The sequence below is a fragment of the Carcharodon carcharias genome, chromosome 18 (genome assembly GCF_017639515.1).
Source record: "Carcharodon carcharias isolate sCarCar2 chromosome 18, sCarCar2.pri, whole genome shotgun sequence".
NCBI classification, from domain to species: domain Eukaryota; kingdom Metazoa; phylum Chordata; class Chondrichthyes; order Lamniformes; family Lamnidae; genus Carcharodon; species Carcharodon carcharias.
Window position 1 is genome coordinate 95,698,052 of NC_054484.1, and position 19,302 is coordinate 95,717,353.

The 19,302-nt window shown below is 40.4% G+C and overlaps 2 protein-coding genes across 6 annotated transcripts in view; one reads left to right on the plus strand and one right to left on the minus strand.

Annotated features, from left to right (window-relative positions):
• Window positions 1–10,399, plus strand: part of rb1 (retinoblastoma 1) — a 246,209-nt gene extending 235,810 nt beyond the window's left edge. For all 4 annotated transcript variants that reach the window (XM_041210963.1, XM_041210965.1, XM_041210964.1 and 1 more), the window contains one exon: window positions 8,097–10,399. In XM_041210963.1, coding sequence (XP_041066897.1) covers window positions 8,097–8,170 — 74 coding nt within the window. In that variant the 3' untranslated portion in view covers window positions 8,171–10,399. The remainder of the gene's footprint in view (window positions 1–8,096) is intronic.
• An 810-nt stretch (window positions 10,400–11,209) lies between these two features.
• The window catches only part of LOC121290750 (RCC1 and BTB domain-containing protein 2-like), a 71,113-nt gene continuing 63,020 nt past the window's right edge, over window positions 11,210–19,302 (minus strand). For both annotated transcript variants that reach the window (XM_041211629.1, XM_041211630.1), the window contains exon 12: window positions 11,210–14,126. In XM_041211629.1, coding sequence (XP_041067563.1) covers window positions 13,986–14,126 — 141 coding nt within the window. In that variant the 3' untranslated portion in view covers window positions 11,210–13,985. The remainder of the gene's footprint in view (window positions 14,127–19,302) is intronic.

Here is a 19,302-nt window from a genome sequence, read left to right on the forward strand (position 1 = left end):
TCTCCTGAAAGGACTAAGGAGTAATGATTAGTGCCATTGCAGCCTGGCTAACCCCACCTGAGGAGCACCTTGCAGGGCACATCCGAGTTGTGGCCTGCAAGCCGCAAGGCACTTGGCTAACTCTGGTGTCATTGACAGTTGGCACTCACACTGGGTGGTGGGGGAAGGCCAGCCCTTAAAACTTTATCACTGATCCACGCCAACACGGTACTCACCCTTCCTGAGCGCAGCAGGGTATTAAAACCTCTTTTGGCACTGGACCCAGGTCCGCCGCACCACATCATGACTGCTGACCAGTACTGCCGCCTCCTCCCAAGCTCTTTTTGTTAGGTGCGGTGGCCTCCTCCTTCCATCACTGGGGACAAGGGTGTCCATCCTGGCAGCTACCTCCTCCAGGAGGATTGTGAGGCATGCATCGGAAAAAACGGGGGTGGGGCTGAGTGCCCACCTGACCTGCCCTCCTGCCTGGTGTCTGTAGCCACATTTGTATCCATAATTTTTACTCTCCTGCTCACCGAAGATGCCTTCGTCGCCGGCAGTCTTCCAGGGCCTGACTTTGCTCGTTTTAAACCAGCTGCCATTGGGTGCAGCGGCTGACAGGCCCCTGCCTGTCCCTTCCCTTAATTGGCCCACCAACGTGAAATCACGTGTCCGGGCCGCTCCTGCCTGCTGACCTCAGAATTCTGGCCATGTAAATACTTTATTACATCTTTAGGGCACGCTCCCAACACTCAGGCTGCCATGTAAAACAGCCTCAGTACTTTATTTTCCATTGATTTTCAGCCTAAATTATTATTATTGAGTAAGATACCCGTTAGCACCTCACATTATCAGTTTTGGGCCAAAATGGAAAGTAAAATTCAAAGCGTTACCATCCTTATCATTCATCAGAGGGAAATCTGAGGAGAGGCTGAGCTGATGATTCATCAGCACCAATGGTGCAGTGGACATTGTGATCACCCATACTGATTACTCAGTCATAGTGACCATTTAGCTTACTGGCTAAATCAGGGATGATTATTAAATAGCCGTGTCTCAGTACTCCAGTTTTAGATTCTATATTAACTTTGGATGATCTAGGCAACAAAGAGTTGAAAAAGAAGCCAGCATTTAATAATTCCACTGATTCACAAACTCACCAGCATTCAATAAGGTGTCAGACTAAAGGATAATAGGCAAGATAAGGGCTCACAGACTTGAGAGTAATATATTAGCATGGATGGACAGTTTGTTAATAGACAGGAAGCCGAGTGTACGGATAAGCAGGGCATTTTCAAGTTGGCAGGCTGTAACTGGTGGAATGCAGCAAGGATCAGTGCTGAGCCCTCAGCTATTTACAATCTACATTAATATCTCAGACAAAGAGACAGAGTAAAGTATCCAAGTCTGACAATACAAAGCTGGGCGTGAATGGAAGTTCAGAGGACTCAAGCAGCAAAGAGATATAGACAGGTTAAGTGAGTAAGCAAGAAAAGTGGTGGATGGAGTATAATTTGGGAAAGTGTGAGGTTGTTTACTTTGATAGTAAGAATAGAAATGCAGAATATTTTTTTTAAAAGTGTGAAGCTTATAAAAGTTAATGTACGAATACACCTATGTTCTCTGAACAAGGAACACTGAAATTTAGCATGCATGGTGTAGCAAACAGTTAGGAAGGCAAGTGGCATGTTGGCCATTATTACAAGGAGTACAAGAATTAGGAAGCTTTGCTACAATTGTATAAGGTTTTTGTGAGACCACACCTGGAATACTGCACACTGAATTTTACTCCCTCTGGGCAGGCGTGCGTCCAACCTGAATGGGTGTGAAATCATGCAATATTTCGCTTGGTAGGCTCACGCAAAAGTCGGAAGAGTGCCTACCGACAATTAAGAGGGCAGGTAAGCCTATTAACGGCCCAATTGTCAGCGATTTTTAGTGGCCCATTCAACCTTACAGTTGGCGGACTGTCAATTGGCCAGGCGGGCTTTACATTTTTGATGGAACCTCATCCAAGGTCGGGATGAAATCTCAGGATTTGAAATGAAAATAAATATCTGGGGTCTTTTTTTTTTATTGAAGTATGCTTTCAGGTGCTTGATTGTGCTGTGTGGACATTTTTGCAGCATTTTTGTGCTTTCTTTTATTATTTGGAGGTCTGCAGCTCCCTGAGGCATTCAGGGAGCTCAATGGGGGCACTCACCAGCACCCACAGTGACATCGGCGCTTGCCCTCTCCTACCCCCAACGGCAGTGCTGAGCCTTTCTCCAGGCATGTTTCACGCTGATCACCAGCGTAAGATCATGGTTGGGGGCCGATTACAGGTAGAAGTGCATTTCTTGTCTGCTTCCGGGCCTGCCGATCACGTACGTACATCAAACACAAAGTTCAGGCCTTGGTCTCCATTTATAAGGAAGAGTATAATTGCCTTGAAGGTGGGCCAGTGCACGTTCACTAAATTGGTTCTGGGGGTGAAAGGGTTGTCCTATGATGAGAGGCTGAGTAAATTTGGCCTATACTACCTGGAGTTTAGAAGAATGAGAAGTGATCTTATTGAAACATAAAATTCTGAAGGGGCTTGATAGGGTAGACACCGAGATATTTTTTCCCTAGCTGGGGAAATCTAGAACATGGGGACACAGTCTTTCAGATAAGGGCTCTGTCATTTAAGACAGGGATGTGAATTTTTGGTATTCTCTACTCTAGAGGCTTGTGGATGTTTTACTATTGAGTATGTTCAAGGCTGAGATAGACAGATTTTTGGTGTCTCAGGGAATCAAGGGGTATGGGGAGCAGGTGGGAAAGTGAATTGAGGCAGAAGATCAGCCATGATCATATTGAATGCTGGATCAGGCTCGAAGGGCTGTGTAGACTACTCCAATTCTTATGTTTTGTTGACATAAACAGCTGCAACCCTTTCAGGAAACTGCTGCAATCCTGTCTTAGCAGCAAGTGATAGGCAGGGCCAAGCGATCCCACAACTAACTGATAAGATCTAAGCTCTACAGTCCTGCCACATCCAGCCGTGAATGGTGGTGGACAATTGAACAACTCACTGGAGGAGGAGGCCCCACAATTTCCCCATCCTCAATGATGGGAGAGCCCAGCGCATCAGTGCAAAAGATAAGGCTGAAGCATTTGCTACAATCTTCAGCCAGAAGTGCCGAGTGGACAATCCATCTTGGCCTCCTCTGGATGTCCCCAGCATCACAGATGCCAGTCTTCAGCCAATTTGATTCACTCCAGGTGATATCAAGAAACAGCTGAAGGCACCGGATACTGCAAAGGCTACGGGCCCTGACAACATTCCAGCAATAGTACTGAAGACTTGTGCTCCAGAACTTGCCACGCCCTTAGCCAAGCTGTTCCAGCACAGCTACAACACTGGCATCTACCCGGCTATGTGGAAAATTGCACAGGTATGTCCTGTAGACAAAAAGCAGGACAAATCCATCCTGGCCATTTACCGCCCTATCAGCCTACTCTTGATCGTCAGTAAAGTAATGGAATGGGTCATCAACAGTGCTATCAAGCGGCACTTGCTTAACAATAACCTGCTCGCTGATGCCCAGTTTGGGTTTCGCCAGGGCCTCTCAATTCCTCATTACAGCCTTGGATCAAACATGGACAAAAGAGCTGAACTCCCAAGTGAGGTGAGAGCGATGGCCCTTGACATCAAAGTCACATTTGACCGATTGTGGCATCAAGGAGCCCTAGCAAAACTAGAGTCAACGGGAATCGGGGGGAAACTCTCTACTGGTTGGAGTCATACCTAGCATGAAGGAAGATGGTTGTGGTTGTTGGAGGTCAGTCATCTGAGCTCCAGGACATCACTGCAGGAGTTCCTCAGGGTAGTGTCCTCAGCCCAACCATCTTCAGCTGCTTCATCAATGACCTTCCTTCCAACATAAGGTCAGAAGTGGGGATGTTCACTGATGATTGCACAATGTTCAGCACCATTCGTGACTCCTCAGATACTGAATCAGTCTATGTTCAATTGCAACAAAACCTGGACAATATTCAGGTTTGGACTGACAAGTGGCAAGTAACTTTCGCACCACACAAGTGTCAGGCAATGACCATCTCCAATAAGAGAGAATCCAACCATCGCACCTTGATGTTCAATTATATTATCATCACTGAATCCCCCACTATCAACATCCTGGGGGTTACCATTGACCAGAAACTGAACTGGACTAGCCATATAAATACTGTGACTACAAGATCAGGCTAGGAATAGTGCGATGAGTAACCCGCCTCTTGACTCCCCAAAGCCAGTCCTCCATCTACAAGGCACAAGTCAGGAGTGTGATGGAATACTCCCCACTTGCCTGGATGAGTGCAGCTCCCACAACACTCAAAAAGCTTGACACCATCCAGGACAAAGCAGCCTGCTTGATTGGCACCGCATCCACATTCACTCCCTCCACCACCGACGCACAGTGGCAGCAGTGTGTACCATCTACAAGATGCACAGCAGGAATTCACCAAAGCTGCTTCGACAGCACCTTCCAAACCCACAACCACTACCATCTAGAAGGACAAGGGCAGCAGATAGAGGGGAACACCACCACTTGGAAGTTCCCCTCCAGGTCACTCACCATCCTGACTTGGAAATATATCGCCGTTCCTTCACTGTCACTGGGTAAAAATCCTGGAACTCCCTCCCTAACAGCACTGTGGGTGTACCTACACCACATGGATTGCAGCAGTTCAAGAAGGCAGCTCACCACCACCTTCTCAAGGGCAACTAGAGATGGGCAATAAATGCTGGCCCAGCCAGCGAAGCCCACATCCCATGAAGGAATAAAAAAAAACAAACTATAAACTGTCGAGGTAAAAGACAGATCTGCATCAGTAAATTGTGGAACTACCCTTCAATCCCACATAGACTCACTTGCTGCAGGAGTGCACACTAGCTTCGACTCACTGTGAAGTATTTTAGAAGAGCCTCCCATCATAACTTACCTTATACCACCAGTGTCGATTAACCGTCAGTCTGAGCGTGCGAATAATGGAACTGGTAGGAACATAGTTAGCTAGACAAAGCTAACTAGATTAACCCTCCCTGCCCCCAATAATTGGTCCAGTTGCTGTTTTATTCATGATGATTTTCAATTTACCAATATTAAACCCATGTCAGAATTTGCGAGTGGGCATAATTATTATCCCACAATCTGAGTTAGTACTTCAAATGTACTCTGCATGGTGGTAAATTGGTGCTAAAATCACAGCCATATTTCTTATTTAAGTAATAAAGAAATGCACTAAAATTACAGCTGGTTTAAACATAGATTGCAGAGAAACAAGGTTATTTGGCCAAACTGGTTAATGCTCCACATGAGCGTCCTCTTACTCAATTTACTTAACATCGCTCCTTCAACATATCCTTCTATTTCTTTCTCCTTCATGTGCTTATCTAGATTCCTCTTCAATGCATGTCCACATTATCACCAATAAGTAAAGAAGTTACTTCTGAATTCCTTTAGAGGATTTATTGCTGACTGCCTTACATTTATTACCTCTAATATTGGTCTCCCCAACAAATGGAAATATCCTTTCTATGGCTATTCTGTCAAACTCCTTCATAATGTTAAAGACCTCTATCAGGTCCTCCTCAATCCTCTGGAATCCTGTTCAGTCTTTCCTTCCAGCACAATAAGTTACCTTCTGCGTCAGAAAGTGAGTGAGAGTCAGTAACAAGCCTGCACTTGACAATAGTTCGTGAAATATACAAGGCTGGCTAAAGTTATGCTCCCAGGAAGGTGAGTTGAGCTGTCCAACAACAAAAGGAAGAATAACTTGATTAAACTTCTGGGATTACTTTCCCTCCCAGCCTCAGGAAATGGTTCTGTTCCCACTCAGTGATGCTGTCAACAAGTTGCAGTGTGTTTGTGCATGATCTTGTCAACTCACTGGAGATGCCCAAACATGCTCCTATTTCTCAACTCTTGTAGTCATTTAGTAATGCTGTACACTCTTATCAGGGCCTATGCTAACATTGCTCAGGATTAATTCACATACTGTCATATGATTAATCATAACCACTTGTTAAGATTATGATCTTGTGTTTTTGATTATCCAGATATTGTAAATTTTCATCTAATTTTGCCAAAATTAGAACAGTCACAATTAATTTAATCATGCTTGGTATTATTGTGGATAATTCGAAAAGCAATCATTCACTGTGACAATACATTTAAGAAGGAATATGGTTTGTCATATCAGAAGGATAGAATAGAGGTCAAGAGTTGTTGTATTGCTGCTGAATACTATTTTAATGTGATCCCATATGTGTGCAGTTCTGACCGTCAAATTATACACAAAGGAATTACAACAGGGAAACAGGCTATTTGACCCAACCAGTATGTAGCCTTCATACAAGCAAATAGTCCTAATTGCATTTATCGGCCTATTTCATTTTTCTTATTATTGATCACGCTGTTCCTTTTGAAGTTTTTTTTTGCAAACTTTGCCTCATACCTTTTCACTCTCGTAACTTATCTTTCTTGTTCTCTTATAGTTTTTTTCCATAATTAGTGTTCTTACAGGCATCAAGCTATCTTCTTCAACTTATTTATCCATGGCATCATAAAAGTATTAGTTGTTTCCCTTTAAGAAATACATTTACTCTGTAGCGTTTAAATTTCTTTTTAAAAACCATCCCACTGTTGCTGTACAATCCTGTGTACCAACTTCTCCTTGCACCTCCCCTCAGTAAGCTCACTCATCTTTCTAAAATGTACCCTAATTAATCTGTTAGGTTTTATACTCACTATCCTCCTCACAAGTTGCATTTTAAACCTTACCATATTGTGGTAACTACTCTCAAGCTGTTTGCCCACATTTAGCTTATCTATCTGTTCCACTTTAATATCCTTAAACACATCTAACAGCCTCTTTTTCCCCCATAAGTCCAATGCAGTCCTTGAGGAGGATGCCCTTTATACATTAAAAATTCCATTCCCTTTCCTGTTTACTCTTCCTCTGTCCCAATCGATAAGTGGATAATTAAAATCTCCTAAAACAATTATTTTGTTCTGATTCATCGCTCTGATTTGACTATAAATTTCCTTCCCATAATTTGTAGAGGTGTGATACCGCCCTATGTAACAAGCCCTTTTTTAACCTTTCACCTCCAACCATCTTCCCTGTCTGTACTCCTTCCTTATCTACATCATCTGTCTCTGTACAACATGTATAATCTCTTTAACCATTATTACCACTGCGCCTAACTTTTCACAACTTTCTTCTCTTTTCAATCCCCTAGCTACCTATCTAAATATAATTATATAAAGACATGTTTATTTTCTATTTTTGTCCAGTTTCCATACAGGTTTCTGTTAATTCTTGCGGTAAAATATTTTATTTTTCACAGTGGATTGCAATGCATGTATTTAAAACTTTTTTTTGCTTTAATGTTACTCATTCACCTGTGTATTTTTTTTGTCCATTCTATCCCCAACTATTCAGTCTATCCCCTGTTTATAACTAGTTCATTTGATTTTATTCCCCTGCCCTATGTATCTCTTAGTAAATTGCTCTTTGCATGAGTTACATTAAAGTATTTGAGAGGATGAGTGGCAAAAGGATGTTTATAACATGGGAGACTTTGAAGTGACGTAATCTAAGATGCACAAAGAGAAATAATAAAAAAAATGCTTGAAGGGTCCAAATAACAAGGGAATCCAGAAGATGATTTAAAAAGTAAGGTTGACCTTCTCCCTCTTCTCCAAAAGCTAAATAGATCTGTAAAATAATTTAACAGGTTCAGAGTGCTTTTGTTGGTCACCTAGTCAGGTAGAGAAATGTAACATATCAACATCCATTAAACAAGACACATACTACAAGTTTTTAAGCTGTGTTTCTCACGTGTCGGTGCAGACTCGATGGGCCGAAGGGCCTCTTCTGCACTGTGTGATTCTGTGTGAATGGATGTGATCCACATCTAGGTATAACATGGTTGCTGTAAAATTTAGATCATAAATTCTACTCATATTATAATTCCAGTACTCTTCAATATAAGTGGATAGACTAAACTGGATCAGCCTCTTGAGTCTAAGTAATATGGTATAGGATTCTTTCATTCTAACAGTCTTGTTAACATCTCTGTACAGCATCTACAAGGAGCAAGATGCAAGAGCAGAAACTGAAAGATGGGAACGGTGGTTTGAAAAGGGAGGAAAACTGACTTCAGCCCTCTCATCTGACTCAGGAATGAATCTGCACTGCATATGAGCATGATCCTCTGCAGCAGAATCTTCATCAGTTCTGGTCATTGTTGATTTATGTTCCTTCTTTTCACAGATTTTCTTTTACCAGGGGTTTATTTCTTTTTATAACCTCCAGTTAGAAAGTTTCTTAAGTCATTTTAGAAAATTATTTTGCTAAACACTATGCCTTAAAGGTCATATTTTCCTCTGTGTGTGAAATTTAATAAAAAGTGTAAACAATAGAGCAAGACTGAAGGGAGAAAGTATCTTACTTGCCTTCTGATTTTTACCACTACTCTTATTGTTTATAAAAATTACCCCAGAATAATCTGAACCCTGTAACTACACACAAGGGGCATTGAGTACACTAAACCTGCACAGAGTATGGTCCTCACCAACCTCTTCTGCTAAATTTTCTCTGGCGTGTCTCATGTGATTTGCATTAGTCTGTTTTAATATAACATTACTTGCTACATTCTGCTACATTCTCAGTATTTCTCTGTCAATGTAACAACTCCCACTTCAAAATTCATTACTTATATTTGCATATAAAGAAAGGATGCTACTTTTAGCTTGATGCTCTGTTCAAGTTGCAATGCTCCTGCTTGGGTCCTTTCAGTAGTTGAGTCTGTGATACACAGCCACATTGTTTGCATCTGGCATAAATTTGAGTTTGCCCTGTTGCAAATATTCTTACATTTCTTACGTTCATCAAGACCTTGTGTCCAGTCCATGAAGTGGAATTCCATCAAAAAACCACCTTTAACAAGTTTTGTACACTCTATAATTAGATGCACAAAACATTTGCGTTTCTATTGGTTAAATGCTGGGAGGCTCATTGTTATGTGTTCAGATTGGTCATTTTTCAAAATCTAGTAAAAATTCCATGTTAAATGAAATCATCAGTGGGTCTGTAAAAACCGATGAAATTAAGGCAATTAACAGTCTAATCATAAAGGAGGAAAATATGGCCCTAAATATCTAGCATTTGCACAATGTGTGCAATTTCAATTTTATTAATGTTTTTATTTATGTCTAAGATTTTACTTTTTACAAACTAGAAAGAAGTTTGTAGTTGAATTGTCTTCAAGTTGCAAGCAATGTGCCTATCAATTTTGTTAATGATACAAATGCTTTAAGTTTGCAATAAGAAAAACCTTGCATTTATATAGCACCTTTCAGAACCTCAGGATGTCCTTTATTTACAGCCAATATAATGCAGGAAATGTGGCAGACAGTTTGCATATGGCAAAGTCCCATCATCCATTTAAGGTGTTAGTTGAGGGATCAATGTTGGCAATGACACAGGGAGAACTTCTCTGTCCTTTGACTAGGGCCATAGGATCTTTTACATCCGCCTGAGGACAGACAGAGCCTCAATTTTAACATAAAATACAGCAACTCTGACTATGCAGTGCCCCCTCAAGTACTGTACGAAGTGTCAGCCTAGATTATGTGCTCAAGTCCATGGTGTGGGGCTTGTACCTACAACCTACCACAAAGCTAAGGTTGATATCTATGAGTAAGATGTAATGATGTGGTGAACTGCACTATTGCTTTTGATTTGTGCATTGAAATGGTACCAGATTCTGTTTTTCAGAGTTTTAAACTGATGCACTATTTAATTTTGCAGAGGTATCAACAAGTGTTACTAGCATTATGTACAAAGGAATACGAAGGAAATATTAAGCCACATTACTGAGCGTTGGCTTATATACCTCAGACATACAAGATTTTTAGCCTTCACAATTGAAATGCAGACTACTAAAATAAAACGTTGCTGAAGGTCTCAAATGTTTTGATGAACAAATTATGAAGTAAGATCTGTGCAGTAATATTGGACTTGTGGTAAATGCTTTTAAAATTGCCCCCTGAACTGGCTGTATTAATGACTCAGATGGTTGGGATGACTGTAATGGTGGATTGCTTTGTGTTTGTGACAGCTGACTGTGAAAATTTGGGACACTGTTCCCATCTGTAATAACTCAACATCATCCATGCAGATAATCCATGGATATAATTTATCGTTGAATATAAATGGTTAATCAGTATGTGGGTTAAATATCTTCCTATATTTCTGATTAAAAGCATGCAGAAGTCTGTACTCATGATTTGTTCAGCAAGAAATCTATTTGTACTGCACATTATGAATTAAGGTACTGTTTTTATAAATTTTTTATATAGTAAATAAAAATCTGCAAAGTGTCTGTACAAGGTTTTTTTTGTTATAGCCGAAGATTCAGGAGCACAAGCTCTATTATTAGTCTATCCTCTTTTTGAAAAAGAATTCCAGCAGATGTGTTCGCTGTCATAATGTTTGTCTCCGTCAGTTATGTAAGAACTCAACAGTACACCTCTGCTATTTGCAGACGGTTTCATCTAGTTGAAGCAAGGGTAGATAATGAAACCAAAGTGAAGTAATTTCCTCCCCTATTTTAAATCTGGTGATACGTTGAGCTGCAAGCCCACAGTGGAGCTGGAAATTGGAATCAAAAAGGTGAAGCTGCCACAGCTAACAAAAGAGCAGAATGGGCCAAATCTCCAATTTTGCTCTCTATCCCATTTTCCAATGTTCGAATCATCTCTAAGGAAGCACATCTCTTAAAATACCCCTGTATTGAATAATGTGTCAGATTGGGGGAGGAGGATCACTGCAGCATAAAATTTAGCAGCACAGTTCTCTGCTTTAACAAATGGCCACATGGAAGTGTTCTGTATGTTGGAAACACCTCTTTTAGTATATAATCTGATCCTTGCACAGGACGGTTTGTGCCAGTATGCTCAGGTCCTGATCCTATACCCGAATTGTGGCATGAGTGCCACAGTTGGAAGCTACAAAATATCTGGCATCTGTCCCATGAGCTTTGCGCACATGTAACAGGATCCCAGCATGATATTTGCTGACTACCCACATCAGTGTGCATTGTTAGTCTATATGCCCAGCAACAGTTCCTACCTTCAAATGACCCACCTAATGCTACACAAATACCGAATAAATAATTGATGGTATCCTCTTCCATCTTGCAACTTTTAATCCTTTATTTTAAATGATAGTACAAGTCAAAGAAGCTAAGTGCTGTCAGAAGCTTCAATTATACAAGTAATAGTCTCAACAACATCCAGTTTCATAGCCAGTTATGTGATTCAATGTAAATAAACAGACTATACTGAACACTTTATACTTTAGTATAAGTAACAATTTAACATTACACCTTTTTAAATCAAAAATCACATTCTCAAGGGAAAATAAAATTTGACAAAGGATCAAGTCACTATTTGTAACACAAAAGCTGAAGGTAAACAAATTACAATACAGCAGTCACGACAATAAAAAACATAACTGAGGGCAGCATTAACATTTAGGTAGATTTGTTTCTCTAAATTGGTTTATAAATTACATTTTCCAGTTATTAAATTTGTATGTTGTTAAACTATTAGAAGGATTTAAATGCATATTTATTATCTATATCAGCCTTTGGCTGGCAATGACTAACATGATTAAACCTCTGCAATTGGGCCCTAATACACAACGGTCATGTTCACCCAACACAAACCTTCCCCCCCCCCGCCCCCCCTTAAAGTGTTGAACCAATTGAGACACCTAGTGCTGTAATCTCACTCAATTCAAGTATAAATGCAGTTTGAGAGAAGCTGTCCTGTTAACAATAATTGTTAGATAAGTTGAAGTACATGAACATCATGGATTGCAGATAAACTGGGGATGGACACTATGGAACAAATTCAGTGCATGTCCACCTCTGTACTGGTGTATTCAAATCTGCACCAGTATTAAATCTACCCTCAGGTGAGTCTAGTTCAAACCAACACAAAATTAGTTGCACATAACTCATCTATCTGTTAGCCTCAGATGGATCTCCACTCGATGGAACAAGGAGATAAGATAGTTCAGACCAATAGTCATTATGTAAGGGTCTATCTACTTTGTCCCTTCCACACATAATATCCCAGTATCTTTAGCAGAATGCTACCTGTAGGATCCTGGAAATCAAGGCTGGTAATTTCCCTGAAGCTGGTGAGTTTACTTTGTACAGTCTTTCAGTGAAATAACAGCAAGAGATCTGGAGCAGCTCCAAGGAATGCTCTGGCCTAAGACCTGTAAGGTTTTAACAGTCCTTAAGCACAAACCATTTCCTAATACAACAAAAAAATGTGATCAAAGTAGAATCATCCATCTGCATTCAAATGTGAGATTGTGCACAATAACTCTTCAAAGACTGCCTTCAAATTTCAGGGAACCAAAACTGACTTAAAGCAGCAGTTGAAGAAACTCTACTGTCACTAATTCACAGCAATTAGAGATGGTCTCTAACGAAAATGTTTAAAACAAATTCACTTAGCCATTCTGCTTCCAAGGATCCACATACAATGGTTAGGAGATTTTCTCCTGCATATTGTAATATAATTACATTATTTTATATTATAATGTAATGTTCTTTAAGATTGTTTGTTTACTGATTTAGAGTGTTGAGAGATACTGTAACTTCGCTTCAGCTGTGCCTCGACTACAGAAAAAGAACCAGAAAGTGATGGAATATCCTCCCTCAGTCAGAATAAAATCAGTTTTAAAACACTGGGCAATTCAAATGCATTTATTTCCTTACTGATAGATGGAAAGTTCAACTGTCAGGGGCCGCAACACCTGGCTATATCAGAGAGAAAACCTAGGAGTTCTACTCTGTTCACTTAAGCTGAGAAGGGACTAGTTGCAACCAAAACCTGAAGATAAAGCTCTATCCCTCCACACTAACCTACTAAAACATCTCACCATTGATGTAATAGCATAGTTATTCTAAATGACCAATTGTATGCCATAGCTGATATTCCCAGCAACCAAAGGATTTGTGTCCATAAAACATTCAATTATCTGTTGACATTGCTCCCTCTCTCCATCCCTTTGCTAATTAAGGTTATCCAGCTCCATAAGATGTCTACTGATACAGCACTAAGTGCCTTTTGCTGAGAATCTAGCATTCCTATCTACTACTATTAATAAACTTATAATGTAATGAGTCATCTAGAATATGCTGATATCCTTCATTTTGTTTTCACTGTTACAAAAATTGATTCAGGAAAACATATCTATAGGATTGCAAAATTCTTGCTAAAATAACAATGGTTTGTCACTCATTTTAAAGTGGACACCATGATATGAAATCAGCAACTACAGGAATCATAAGGATATTCCTAAAGCAAAACCATGATGCTTAGTTCTGAATTGCACATTAAATTGAATTCGGAAGTCCTTCACTCTGCCACGTGCAAAACATATTAAGAGAATGACTTGCATAATCTCATGTTTCACTCGTGATGCTGACCCTTTTCTTCAAAAGCAAAACCAATTCCTTTCTTGCACGAGTAGCTGAACCATTCAGATGTGGAAGGTTCCAGGTTTGGTCGCTGGTCCGTGCTGAGTTTCATCTAGGGCAGTGGAGAATGGTGCTGCAACTGTCAGCAGTTAGGGAAGGGAAAAAAGTCAGACAGGACCCATCTCCAGATTACTGTTGAGCACACACTCACTAGAATTGTGCACTGCTAAATACCAAGCAAAGAACTCAGCTGTAATACTTCCCTACTTGAACAGCCTGTTTAAGGTTAATAAAGATATAATAGCTTCTTGGGCACAGTGTCATTTGGCACCTCTGGAACTCTAACCCTGCCAGGGCAGATGTCTGAAGGGGTATGGGCAGATAAACTAAATAGAGCGGGGAAGAAAAAGAACTAACAAAGACGACCGGGAGACTGGTGCATTCAGTGTCTGCTCAAGTTCCTGCTTCAATTCCGGAATGCCCCGTGCTTCCCAGCCTTGCTGATGAAATTCTTCAAGAGCTCATGGTCCATGTCCGAAAAGCCCTGTGTTTGTGTCACGGCTGTCAAATGATTGACACAGAACTTAAAGCAAAACTCTTCCAACCCCTGGAAAAACAATTCAGCACTTCATTTATCCAAAAGCAATTCAAAGCAGTTAATTACCCATAACATTGTTTAAAGGTGACAAGCTAGACAGACCTGGATCATTGTTCCTTTTATTAACCTACCGTAGGAAAAATTACTGGGATAAAAATGTACCCAAAGTCCATTTTAAGTAGCATTACTTTGTGCTGTTGCTCCAATAAAGGCGGTTTGCAGCAAACCAAATGTGGCTGCAATCTTTGGACTACTGAATTGGATGACAATTCAGTTTTATGTCTAGCGCCTTAAATGTTATGGTAGGTGAGGGTAAGGGAAACACTTTTGCTGGATTTTCTATAGTTCTGTAGATTAACTGAAAACCTGAGAAAGGGGACAGACAGGCAGAATCGTGGAAAAGAAGAGAGATATAGAAAAGAAAAGCATTCATATCTTGAAGAGACTTTTCAGGGGTGAGGGAAGAAGTTAAAAAGCACTTCAAAAAGGTAGAAATCTCTGGATTACTCATCTTACTGCCACAAGCGAGTGAGGAGGAACAGCATAAGACAGCTTAACATGCAACTGAAAGAATGGTGCAGGAGAGAGGGTTTCAGATCCTTGGGGCAGTAGGGCCCTGTACAAGCCGGATGGGTTGCACCTGAACAAGGCTGAGACCAGTGCCCTCGTGGGAAGCTTAACTGGTACTGTGGATGAGGGTTTAAACTAATTTGGCATTGAAAGGGACACCAGGATAAAACATTACAGAGAAGAAACCAGGTGCGGAGAGGACTGGGAAAGACAAATAACACGAGTAAGGATTTCCAAACTGTAGCACATGCAGCCCTGGTGGTAGGCAAGACATCACTGAAGGGTATGCAGGAACCTACATTATACCACCAGGTCTAATGATGGATCTGTCATGTTCCCACTCCACGTGCACTCATTCCCACTTCATTGTATTTTGCTGTGATTTACATTAAATTAGAATCTGTAGACTCTCAGTTATGAGGGATTGATGGCACCGTGGGCAGTTAAATAAAACAGTCTTTGGGATTTGCTGGCAACATTTCAACAGGTTTCCCTTTGGGAAATGCAACTGTCACTTGCTTTGTTAAGCTGGTTTGTCAGAAAGACTTTCAATTAAGAATATCACTACCAATTAGATATTACAGAGAATGGAGAGCCAGGTTGCAAGCATGCTGGAATATTTCTTGGTTGAATATGTTCAGCTTAAAAAAAGAATTGTGTTGCCCAAGATTTTCTCCTCCTTTGTAGTGTCCTTCTCCCTATCTTTCAAGGTGCTAATTTTTTCACTTCTATACTAGTTTTTCTTTTGGAGGAATTCAAATTCTTCTATGCTTTGAAAATAGTAATTTTCACCAACTTCACAGGGTAACTGATCCCTTGAAAAATCAATTATAATTAAGTATGCATAGATCCCAGTTTAAATCTGATACACAACTTGACTAAGAACATTGTCATTAAACTGTTAAACATTTTAATCTAAAATATTAATACTTTAAAGGGAATAAATATTCAAAGCAACTGCATCAGCAATCTTATTTTTACACACATTTGATGTTAAGTAAGTGTATGGATTAAAATTGATGCATCTGGAGGGAGAGAAGTTCACTTATAAGTGTGGATGAGTTGTAATTTGCAGGCAAATTGATAACAAAACTAAATCCGTGAGGAGGGCTGTTAACGTTATTACGCAGCTCTTCCAGTTTTGCCCTACCTAGTTGATGCTCAGCAACCACAACGCTGAAAGAAATAATCTTTTTATTAAGAGTTCAAGCCAATCCGCATCCAACAACCTGCTCTGAAAACTGGTCACATTTTGACAGCTGTGATACCGTCAATGGCGGACGTAATGACACTCAGTTGAGGATTGTATTAACTGGAACTGATGTGGACTAAGTTTATTTCTGGGAAAAATTACCCTACTTATTCCTAAACTTTGCAGTATTTGAATATGTTTCTAGGAAATGTTGAATTGGGAAGAATTATCAAAATTAAAGTAGTGCCTTAATTATTAGTACTGTTCAGGGTAATGTGTTACTTTGCCTGGATCTTTTAAAATCTATGGGCCGTAACTTCTAACCAGCATCGAAAAGAGATGGCCCACAGAAATTAGAAGAAACCAATACCTACTTACCTGGTCTTGAAATAACAGTGACACCTTCTGTTCGCCGGAGCTGCTTGGGGCCTGCGTCAAGAGAATCCTCACAGGCCCCAGCGAAGTCTAGATCCAGAGTATTCAAGGAGGCCATGCCCCCTTTTATACGGCACTCGCTGCCATAAAGCAGTTAAGTTTAAAGGGCCAGGGAAATTGACAGGCCAGGGAAAGGTAAGTGTCTAAGGCAGGTAGATAGGATTTGGGGGGGGGGGGGGTGGTCCGACATCTTGGTGGTGGTGGTGGCAGGGGCGGGGGGAGGGGGGGAATTCCAAGGTCAGGGGCACTGAGGGGTGATCGGGTTTGAGGATCCAAGGTGGTTGGGCGGTGGGGGGGAGGGGTGTCCGAGGTGGGGGCCAGGAGTGTGGGGGAGTCTCATGGGATCATTCTAGGTCTTTACAATAGTTACTCAGAAGTTAGAAGACATCTTAAATCTTCTAACATTTTCAGGTAATTGTTGGTATAACTCCAGCGGAACCATCCGAAGTTTGCTATTTAAACTGCAATATCAGATGGTTCTCATCGCAGCACAACTGTCCAGAAAGAATTGTGCACTTCTGGGCAATTGCCATGCAAACCCTTACCTGGGAACTTGCCAGAGGAATTCTCTAGCACATCTTTCAACTACCCCCCCAAATCAGAAGCTGGGGAGCGCGGAAGCTATGGGTCTACTTCCTTAACAAAAGTGTAACTGTGAGTTAGATTAACTAGGGGATTTAGAAGTTCTCATAGTAGTAATTTGTAGATCTATGTATGTGCTGAAAATCATTTCATCTATTAATAAAGGTTTAATTTAGTTTTGTAAGAAATCGGTAAGACTTGGTGGTCTTATTACTACTGAATTCAAGGCACGCATCTCGAAATTTATACAAATTGCAAAACAGTTGTGACAGTTGTTTCAAGTTTCCCTTTGGGATTTGAGCAGCTTAGCATTTACCATCGGCTGTGCCATAACACAGACGAGTCAAGATTGTGTTCCAACCGACACTTTAAAACTTTGTTGTTAAGTCAGTCACACATTTTTTAAATGCATAGTCAGCACATGGAAATTTGACCAGAACAAGTCCTGCATGGTACGTTCTAAGCTGCTCTGCGGCTGCAAACAGCATAGCAGGTTCCAACAAAAGCAGCCAGCTGAGTTTTAGGTTCAAATGTGAGCAGCATTCCCTGAATTGTGAGTGAAAGTGGATTTTCATCACTCAATGGAATGAAATTGTATTGTATTGTCAACGCCTTGCACAGAAAACATCTTATGAATCAAACTATCACCTATCACTCCAAACATAGTTTTGATAATTGTACACTGCTGAATAATGTTATAATTAATTGTTAAATTGGATAGGACAAGCAATGTACAGGGGAAAGAAATTACAGTTAGTTTCAAATTAATACACTGGATAATAAAATGAGTTGATTCTTAATTTCTTTAATTTTTTTCACCCAGATGGCAGTGGGAGCCTGGAACTCACTGCCTGAAAGGGTGGTAGAAGCCAAAACCCTCATAACATTTAAGAAGTATTTGGATGTGCACTTGCAATACCATGGCAAACAAGGCTATGGGCCTAGTGCTGGAAAATGGAAGTAGAATAGTTAGGTACTTGTTTGACCAGCGCAGACTCGATGGGCCGAAGGGCCTTTTTCTGTGCTGTGGGCCTCTATGATTCTATTGTCCTGTGTATCGTGTACATTACACACTTATGCTCAAACAACTTTATCCGTCATATTAATGGTGAGTAGTACTATTAAAACATTGCTTAAAGTCGTATCTGTGAATTTATAACCTATTCATTCCATACAATGCTTGGGAGTTAAAACGTAACATCAGGGATATATGAGCAGCTGATAGATCTGGAACTGGATATGCAATAAGTTTGGGAACCTTTGCACTAAAGTAAATAGTTCAGAAATAAGAGGGAATCAGACAGCAGGCAAATGTGAGGCAGTACAAGATGAAAGGTTATTGACCTGAAACATTAACTCTGTTCCTCTCTCTCCACAGATGCAGCCAGACCTGACTAGTCCCAGCATTTTCTGTTTTTATTTCAGTTTAAGATGGGTTTGGAGAACATGTATTATACATTGCAGAGTGTGTGGCAAATAAGGTTGGTGAGGTGCAGGCACAAGTCACTAATATGGGATTATGGTATAGTGGCAATAAGAGAGAAAGCTCAGAGAAGGGAGGACTGGAAACTTAATATTCTTATCTACAAGGTATTTAAGAAAGACAGGGAAGAAAAAGGGCGGGGGGGGGAGAGAAAGGTGTTGATCAAATAAACTAATCAATAATAGCATTGGATTTAGTGGAGGGGCCCAAGAATTGGTTAGAATTAAAGAACAAAGAAACTCATTCACTATTGGATGTATACTATAGGCTGTCAAATAATGGGAAGGACATAGAGAAGCAGATTTGCAGGACACAAGAACTATAGAGTAGTAATAATGGAATTAACCCAATATAGTCTGAGAGTGTAACCGTGTGAGGGAAGCAAATTTCTGAAATGTGTACATGAAAACTTTCTTAATCAGTGTGTTTCCAGCCCAATGAAAAAAGGAAGCAGTGTTGGATCTAGTTCTGGTGAATGAAGTGGGCAAGTAAAGCACGTTACAGTGGATAGCATTTGGAAAATACTGCTATTATGAAGTTTAGAATATTTAAGCAGAGAAGGGCTGGTTACAGCAAGTTGAAAAGTATTCTGACCCAGTTGAATTGGAATCAAACATTGGTAGGAGAAACAGTAATTGGACAATAGACAACCTTCAAAGAGGAGAAGGTTTGGGTACAAGGTAGACACTTACCCCACAAGGGGGTAAGGAAGATATCCAAAGCCAGAGCACTTTGGATGATGAAAGATATAGAGAATAGCATGAAACAAAAAACATGACAAATAAGAGAATTAAATTTCATACTGAAGTACAGGGGAGATTTTAACAGCTAACATAACAGGAAACCAAAAGTCTTTTACAAACATATAAATAATAAAATGGTAAACAAAGGAAGGATGGGACCTATTAGAGACAAAAAAAGTG